The sequence below is a fragment of the Cebus imitator genome, unplaced genomic scaffold, assembly GCF_001604975.1.
Source record: "Cebus imitator isolate Cc_AM_T3 unplaced genomic scaffold, Cebus_imitator-1.0 Scaffold72, whole genome shotgun sequence".
NCBI classification, from domain to species: Eukaryota; Metazoa; Chordata; class Mammalia; order Primates; family Cebidae; genus Cebus; species Cebus imitator.
The window spans coordinates 4,483,701-4,492,990 of record NW_016107387.1 but is presented as its reverse complement, the minus strand read 5'-3'; the positions used below and the strand labels follow the sequence as shown (position 1 = coordinate 4,492,990).

Genomic DNA, 9,290 nt, shown 5'->3' with positions numbered 1-9,290 from the left:
TTTTATTAGAGACAGGGTTTCTCCATGTTGGTGGACTGGTCTCGAACTCCTGACCTCAGGTGATCCGCCCACCTCAGCCTACCAAAGTGCTGGGATTACAGGCATGAGCCACTGCACCTGACTTAGCTGTTTCTAAACACCAAATGAAACCTCAAAGGTAAAGATTAGAAACAAATATCCTGATGGGAGCCCCAAAGACAGTTCCCTGACCAATGCTCTAGGAAGACTTTGGAAACTGCAGCCTCATTAAAATAAGTGTTCACTTCCTCGGAGACTTCTTGGGAAGGGGTCTCATTTATCTGGTTTCTTTGAAGGAGATACCAGTTGAGGCATTAAAAAAAAATGGCTGTGTTTGTAATCACAGCTGGTACCTGTAACATCCTCTGTGTTCTGTATCCTTGTTCAGTTTGACTTATATAGAATCAGGGCAAGGGGCCGTGGCTAAAGAACACAATTTTGTCATGGTGGGTGGTCAAAACAAGTCAACCCCTTATGAATGGTAAACTTGCCTATGTCAAGGTCATTGGGTTCATTGCCTCACATTCCCCAAAGCAATCACCAAGTTTCCTCCACTTGGTCCACAAGCTGGTCCTGAACGATCAATGGAGGCTGGGAGTGCCCAGGGTTACCCACGCCGACGGCTAGAAGCTTACCTTACTGGGGTCAGCCACGCTGATCAAGGCATCATAGAGGTTCTCTAGTCTCTCCCAGTTCTTTCCACACAGCACCAGCCTTGCCCCACCTGTGTGGAACACCCGAGCACACTCTGTGGGGAAGAGGGAAACAGAGCGGAGCACACTGTGTGTATGGAGCCATGGACAGCGAACCCCCCTCTCTTGGGAACTCATGAATTCAAAAAACTCAGAAGTCTTAGCACCATGAGGTCCTTTAGGAGTCATTTCATTCAACTCCCTCCTGGGGCTGGAATTTTTGTCATTTCCAGTCTCCACATAGTTGCTTCCATGAAAGGGAGCTCATGGTGTAGTGAGACAACTCTTCCTTTGTTAGAAAATTCTGATTATTGGCCAGGCACGGTGGCTCACACCTGTAATCCCAGCACTTTGGGAGGCCGAGGTGGGAGGATCACCCAAGGCTGGGAGTTCGAGACCAGCCTGACCAACATGGAGAAACCTCATCTCTACTAAAAATACAAAATTAGCTGGGCATTGTGGCCCATCCCTGTAATCCCAGCTACTCAGGAGGGCAGGGGAATTGTGGTATTGGAGAGAGGGTGCAATTGAGGTGCTGGTGTGAGCAGGACTGAAGGCAGAAAAGGCCAAGATCGATTTGTAGAGATAAGAGCCAAGCAGGGAGTTGTAGGGATGAGAGGTCTCCATGAGGCCTGAAAACAGGTATACTGGGTATCCCTGAGAGAGCTGGGAGGAGGGCGCTGGGAGGGCTCAGTCTGCTGACAGAGGGAAACCTGAATCCAGGCGTAACTGGGTTAACAATGTCACCTTGAATTGTTAAGGCTGCAGAGAAGGGAAGATTCCTTTCAATTCAGGTGTTTTATTGAGAAAGAGGCTGTCCATGATTAGTCTGGATGACAAAATTCAATAAGGATGCCAATTTGCTTCCAAGTTAAATTGATCAGGTAAATCAGGATTTCAACAGTTCTTGGGAAATGACAGGCAGATTCTACACTTTATATGGCATATTTTGCACATTTGAATTGGAATATTCAGTATGAAGGAAAACAAAGAACATTTTGAGAAACAGTTGTTAAAATATATTATAAAATTACAGAAATTAAAGAGTTAGCAGTTCGAGTCTAGATAGAAATATTGATAATAAATAGAGCCACATATTGAGGAGAATTTAGTGTATGATAAAGCTAGCATGTTGAATCAATGGGAAAAGAGTGTATTATGTAAAAAGTGGGGGCTCAGCGCGGTGGCTCATGCCTGTAATCTCAGCACTTTGGGAGGTCAAGGTGAGCAGATCGCTTGAGGTCAGGAGTTCAAGACCAGCCTAGCCAACATGGTAAAAACCATCTCTGATAAAATTTGAAAAATTTAATCTCAGCTATTTGGGTGGGATTAATTGCATCAACCCAGGAGATGGAGGCTGCAGTGAGCAGAGATCATGCCACTGCGCTCCAGCCTGGGCAACAGAGTGAGACTATCTTTAAAAAAAAAGTGGTATTTGAATACCTATTTGGGACAGAAAAAAGCTGGATGCATTACACCAAAATATACTAAATAGTAAAATATAAAAACAGAACCAAAACAGAACTAGAAGAAGGTAGGGATGAATATATACCCTTACACTGGGGAGAGGCTCCTGAGCATCCATTGAAGGAAGGAAATTTTAACAGAAATGATTTTACCTCTTTTTTTTTTTTTTTTTTTTTTTTTTAATTTTGTTTTTTTTTTTTTTTTTTTTTGAGATGGAGTCTCAGTCTGTCACTCAGGCTGGAGTGCAATGGCGTGATCTCAGCTCACTGCAACCTCCACCTCCCATGTTCAAGCAAGTTTCCTGCCTCAGCCTCCCAAATAGCTGGGATTACCGGCATCCGCCACTATACCCAGCTAATTTTTGTATTTTTTGGTAGAGACGGGGTTTCCCCATGTTAGTCAGGCTGATCTCGAACTCCTGACCTCAGGTGATCCACCCGCTTCGGCCTCCCAAAGTGCTGGGATTACAGGTGTGAGACACCACACCCAGCCTAGATTTTGCCCTTTAAAAAAAACCTTCTTATAACAAAGCAAAAAAATCCACCCATAAATAAAGGACAACACAAATTTAGAGAAAAATTGTTTATATGTCAGAAAAGGGTTAATTTGATATACGAAGAACTCCTACAAATCAATTAGAAAAAAGATAAATGTGCTAATAAAGAAATGGGTTAAGGAGATGAGTAAGCAATTCATTAAAAAAAGTATCAAGATACAGAAGATGAGTCAATACCAGTAATAAGTAAATGCAAACTAAAACATGGGACTAATTTTACTATCAGATAATAAAATACAAAATTGGAAATAGTCTTGGCCACATTGGCCGCTGTGAATAGTCGGGGTCACGCACTCACTGCTGGTGGCAGTATACATTGCTACAGTCTTTTAGAAGGAAAACCTTGACAGTATACTTAAAGTAAGCGAAGAATTTGATTCAGTGATTTCATGGATGGGCATTTATTCTAAGGAGATAATTAAGAATGTCCGTATAGACATAGTTATAATATTGTTTATCTCAGTACCAGTTATAAGAGTTAAGAGTTGGAGATAATTGTAAATGTCCAATGTAATAGGGATTGGTGAAGTAAATTATAGTACATCTACACACAATTTTGAAGCCCTTAAAATTGAGGTTGCAGAAACTGGTCTATTGACATGGAACGAAGTTCACAATAGAGTAAGTTTAAAAGTAATTTTTAAAAAGATTCAAAACAGTGTGTTGAATACAGTGCCATAAGGCTGGGTTGTATCTGTGTGTGTGTTCATGTATATAATGTAATAATAAATCTACATATCTATATGTAACAGTAGATTAAATTGGAAGTTTAACTGAGGCACTAAGATCAAATAGATATAAAATTCCAAAGTTAGATGCCAGTTCAAGATGCTGATTTTAAACGGAAATTTTAAAAACCTGTTTATGAAATTCAATTCCCTTTAGCCACAAATAGGACACAAAAGAATCAGAGGAGGAGGAATAGAGGAGACTTTGAAGGAAGATTCCCCTGGGGAGAACATTAGGTGAGTTTTCGCTCATGGGCCCAGGTCGCGGATGTTTTCATTGCCTCTGTCCTAGAGAGAAGGGCACAGGAAGAATCAACTGAACAGCATGGCTCCCTGCAGCCAGGAGCCCAGCCTGATGTCTTATAGGTAAGCTCCTGGACCTAGCCAGTGCCCTGAGGCCAGAGAAGAGGAAAGCTGGGACCTCTCCATCGGGGTGGCCTGCAGCGCCAAGGCAGTCACAACCACCAATCGCAGGGTAGGCCATGAGTTGGTTGAGAGCTTGTCTCAAGTCTGCCCAAGAGGATCTCTCAGGAGGGCAGTGGGACTCCAAAGGACAGGGCTGGTGGGGAGTAGACTTCCTGGGAACCAGGGGCTGAGGAGGGATTGAGCAAGTGGAGAAAAAACCCACGTCTCCCACTTCACAGAAATGAAGTAGCTGGGATTATAGGCACCTGCCACCATGCCCGGATAATTTTTGTATTTTAAGTAGAGACGGGTTTCGCCACGTTGGCCAGGATGGTCTCAAACTCTTGATCTCAGGTCATCCACTGGCCTCGACCTCCGAAAGTGCTGGGACTACAGGTGGGAGCTGCTGCACTTGGTCAGAGGAGCCAGATCAAACCTCTAGCCTTAGCCATGATTTAGAACAGCTGGGAGCATTTTTCCCCATCATGCCATTTTCCTTCTCCGCAATTGCCTAGGAGGGCCTGGGAGGCCGGAGGCCAGTGGCATGCTCAGTGCCTCAGTGCTACTGAAACCACGCCTAGAGGCCCTGCTCCCAAAGAAGTCATTTTTGCAGAAACCAGCCTTCGGTATACCCAGGTGTCCTTATTTCTATTCTTTTATCAGCTCCGCTCAGCATGTATCTCTCATTAAGCACTTTGGTACCAGGCTTTTTCTTTTTCATTTAACAAACATAAATGAAGCCCTTCTTTCTGTATTTCTTCAATCTAAGATGCCATCGATGATGAGCTGTCTCCTGATTTCGGAGATAATAAACGACTTTTATTTTTAATTTTTTTTGAGACAGGGTCTCACTCTGTCGCCCAGACTGGAGTGCAGTGGTGTAATTTCGGCTGGCTGCAACATCTGCCCCCAGGGTTCAAGCAATCCTCCCACGTAGCTGGGAGTACAGGCACATGCCACTATACCTGACTAAATTTTGCATTTTTTGTAGATATGGGGATCTCACTATGTTGCCCAGGCTGGTCTTGAGCTCCTGAGTTCAGGTGATTCATCTGCCTCAGGCTCCCAAAGTGCTGGGATTACAGGCGTGATCCACAGCAACTTTTTAAAGGGTGGCCTGTGGGGATTGTAAGATGCTATTGATTGAAAGTCAATCAGTCTGATTTCAGAAATGTTTAAAGGACAGAAGCTGTGTCTTTGAGGTGATAACACACAGGCAGGGCTGATGCTCCGTTGTACTCACTGATGCAGCTTAAGTGCAGGGGTTGGGTATTTTGATCATCACTCTTGCTGCAGACACGGTGGGTACAAGGTGACAGGATTCCCGACTGGGCTGAATTCTGGAGGTTTGGAGCGAGGGCTAGACGTTTGACCTTTGTTTGATTTCCCTAGTAAATGATTTGGTGCGGCATTCCCTGCTGCTCCGGGCACCACCCACGGGGTTCATGCAGGTTCCGTGGCATCAGGGTGTGCAGTGGCTGTGTGCAGCCTGTGTCGTCCACTCAGTGCCCTGGACTTGAGACACGGAGCAGCTGGAAGCTGGAATCACTGTTGTCAGCAGCGTGGGGAGTTAGGCATTTATTTAAAGTCACACACACCCAGCATCTCAAGTTACTACTAAGTACCGGGACTTTATGTTTTTCTTCTTTGCATTTCTTTCCAGGGTGGGTCAATGTGATAGAGTAAAAAAAGAACCCTGACAGCAGACATGACAGGCTCAGCCATGGCATCCTCCTGTAAAGGCTGTTTCCCTCATGAGATGTATTTCCTGGGTGCCTGATTGGTGTCATGTGTGACTACAACTGAATGAGATGTTTTAAAAATGAATGAGATGATTAAAACAAATACACATCTCTCAATGATAAATAAAACTGTATTTCTACTAATAAGACACAAAACTAGCAAGGCTGCAGAAGAGCTGAGCAACCTCCCCAACCAACAGGATTGAATCTGCATTCATAGGACAGTGGCAGAATGCACGTTCTTCTCCAGCACTCGTAGAACCTGTACCAAGATAGATCCTAAGACAAACCTCCACAAATTCAAAAGAATTGAAATCATACAGAGTATATTCTCCAGCCATGTTGGAATCAAACTGGAAAGCAATCAAACACATGTGCGAGAACACACTTATCCAAAGGAGGGCCTTCCCTGATCACGTGACACTTGTAGAGGTTATTCATTACGCATTTTCCAAGTATGCCAACGAAGCATGGAGCTAGGTGTGGAGGCTGCCTGGGTGAACAAAACACAGACTCCAGCACTGGGAATCCTGTATCTAGTGGATACACTGAGAAACACACAGATAAGGCATGAGAAATACACTAATGTGGTATGCAGTTATGAGGGGCCAGGTCACAAGCTGGCCCCACAAGGGTCATTCAACAAGAAGGAGCAAGGAAGGTGTCAGGAAAGGCTCCAGGGTAGAGGCCATGTCAGGGGTCGCATATGAGCAGCCTGGTGCAGTGCCAGACAAAGATCACCATTGGGAGAGCAAATTTTCCCCAAAGCCTTCGTTCTGAAAGGCTCGTAGGTGAGCACCTCTTTTCCACTTCTCCAGGGCAACACTCTCCCTGTTGCCTAGTGTCTGGTCTGATTGATGCATGTGTGTGTCCTGGCTTGCTCCGTAAGAAGAAGGAGTTTGAGTTTGTGTACCTGGCTCCCTTTTTTTTTTTTTTTTTTTTGAGACAGATTCTCGTTCCGTCGCCAGGTGCCAGGCTGAAGTGAGGTGGCGCGATCTCGGCTCACTGCAACGTCCGCCTCCCGGGTTCAACCAATTTGTCTGCCTCAGCCTCCCAAGTAGCTGAGACTACAGGTGCACGCCACCACGCCCAGCTAGTTTTTGTATTTTTAGTAGAGACGGGTTTTCACCACGTTGGCCAGGATGGTCTCGATCTCTTGACCTTGTGATCTGCCTGCCTTGGCCTCCCAAAGTGCTGGGATTACAGGTGTGAGCCACCGTGCCCAGACACCTCGCTCCCTTTTGATGCTGGATATCCTCTCTGGAAATTGTTTGTGAGACTCATCTGGGGCCATGTAGAGAGCCTAGTCTGTCTGCCTTATGCTTTGTTTTTTTATTTTTTATTTTTTTTTATCTTACTAGATGGACCCAGGTGGGTCACCCACTGAAATCAAAGCCATCCTCAAAGCATGCAGATTGGGCTCCTGTTGGGATGCCGAAGAGGATGAGCAGCAGGCTTTGAGGGAATTCTCAGGAACATTACAAATGTTTTCACAATGGCAGCACCATGGCAGTAAGTGGCCAGCCCCCGAGAAGGATGCTCAGGACATAGTGGACTCAGCAGACACTTGTTGAGTTACTAATGAATATTTGGCTGTGTGGCTTCTATAATTGATTAAAAATGATAAAAACAGCTGGGCACAGTGGTTCATGCCTGTAACGCCAGCACTTTGGGAGGCCAAGGCAGGTAGATCACGAAGTCAGGAGATCCAGACCATCCTGGTCAACTCGGTGAAACCCTGTCTCTACTAAAAATACAAAAAAATTGCTAGGCATGGTAGCACACACCTGTAGTCCCAGCTACTCAGGAGGCTGAGGCAGGAGAATCGCTTGAACCCAGGAGGCGGAGGCTGCGGTGAGCCAAGATCACCATGGCACTCCAGGCTGGGTGATAGAGCAAGACTCTGTCTTAAAAAATAAAAACAACAACAAAGATTGCACTAATTATATAACATATAAAGTTGTACTACCATTTTCTGGAAGGATAGAGTCAGAATCTTGCAAACTTAAGGACAATTACGCCTCCTCATGTCATATATGTCACCAGCAGAAGGGCCCCTCTGAGACTATATAATTCAGGGGCTGCAAATGCAAATGCCTTCCATGCCAGCAAGTGCAGCGATTGAAAGAATCAGGCCTAGTGTGAGGCAATAGGGATGGGTGGGATGTGTGGCCCATTAGAGTGGGCACGTTCTGCCTATGTGTGTTCATTATCATCATTACTAACCCTTGAGTGATACCCACTGAGCTCCAGGCGCTATTCTAAGTGCTATCCATCTATGAACTCATTTATTCCTCACAACGGCATCATGAGGTAGAGACTGCTGGTATTCTTGCTTTACAGATGAGAAGTTTGGGGCAGAGAGGTGAAGTAGCCAGCTAGTTAGTGCTGGAGCCAGGAACTGAACCCATCTCCTCCTGAGTCTGGGCTCACAACCAGGACACTGCTCCAGCTAAAGGCGCTGCATTTTCAAAATTTCCGGAAACTCCCCGAAGTCAAAAGAAATCACATCTGCAGACCAATTTTAACCCTTAGACTGTAAGTTTGCAACCCTAGATATTCCACCCCCCTCATTTATCAGGAATTTGCAGGCTCCAAAGGACAGGAAACTTGCCGGTTAATGATAGAAGCCGGGAGAGCACAGGATCGACCCCTTCCTGCCTAGCAGGTTTGCCCACACACCATCCTGCCACCCTGCCAGTCCCTGAGGGCAGAAATGGGCACAGGTGGGAGCAAAGCCAGCTTACCCTTGCCCAGTCCTGAGATGGCATCGGTGATCACCACCACTTTGTTCTGCACAGCTGACTTTGACCACAGCCGGGACAGCTCTTGATAAATGAAGAGGAGGCCGCTGATTCCCAGGAGCAGCAGGGGCAGCATCAGCACAGCCATGACTCCCATCTTGTTCTGGGGGACAACAGAGTAAAAGGGGATTGGCTTTGCAAAGAGACACTGATTGGGACTCTCAGGGCTGGGGGAGGCCAAGGCTGCAAGGAGCTCGGTTCTGTGCAAGCCTCCAAGCTGAACACCCAGTAAGCATGCTAATCCCCAAATGTTCAACAAATAGGAAATTACTCACAGTGTCTCCAGAAGCAAATGGAATCCAGGGGACCTGCCCTCCCTACAGGTTAATTGCAAACTTAATTAAAATGGGTCTGCATTTTTTGGAAGAAAATCCATGTGTTAAGGCCACTTGCTTGGGCCCTAATGGTTATTTATAGCTTTCAGTTGCACTAAAAGGCTTTCAGAATAAATATAGTGTCTATTCTGATATTCAGGAACACATGCTGGCCGGGTCTGATTTCAGGGCTCTTGCCAAAGCTCTCCTGGCTTGCCTGACTATTAGAGGTTTCCTCTGCGGTTTGGGGCTGAGCACGAGGGATCAGAACCTGGGACGTTCAGCACAAACATCCTTGCCCTCACTTCCAGTAACCCTCGCAATCAGGTAGCTTCCAGGTAGTTTGGCTGGACGTGGCAGAAGGGCCATCTGGCATTTGCTTTCTAGTTGGAGATGCAAAGCGTAGAAAACTGTTCAACAGCATGAAGCCTTTGCAGAAAGAACCACTTGGAAGTGTGACAGGAAATAGCAGAAAGAGCACAGTCTGGTGAGTGCTTCTCACTTCTGAGCCGTAGCTTCCTTGTCTGTAAAATGGGCAGGACTATTGAGAGGACAAATGATCTG

At 45.8% G+C, this 9,290-nt stretch overlaps 1 protein-coding gene across 2 annotated transcripts in view; it reads right to left on the bottom strand.

The window, feature by feature from the left end:
* Positions 1-8,836, bottom strand: part of DHRS7C (dehydrogenase/reductase 7C) — a 21,596-nt gene extending 12,760 nt beyond the window's left edge. For both annotated transcript variants that reach the window (XM_017531439.2, XM_017531440.2), the window contains exons 1-3: positions 8,688-8,836; positions 8,356-8,515; positions 654-766 (exon numbers count right to left, since the gene is read on the bottom strand). In XM_017531439.2, coding sequence (XP_017386928.1) covers positions 654-766; positions 8,356-8,509 — 267 coding nt within the window. In that variant the 5' untranslated portion in view covers positions 8,510-8,515; positions 8,688-8,836. The remainder of the gene's footprint in view (positions 1-653; positions 767-8,355; positions 8,516-8,687) is intronic.
* Positions 8,837-9,290: the final 454 nt, after the last annotated feature.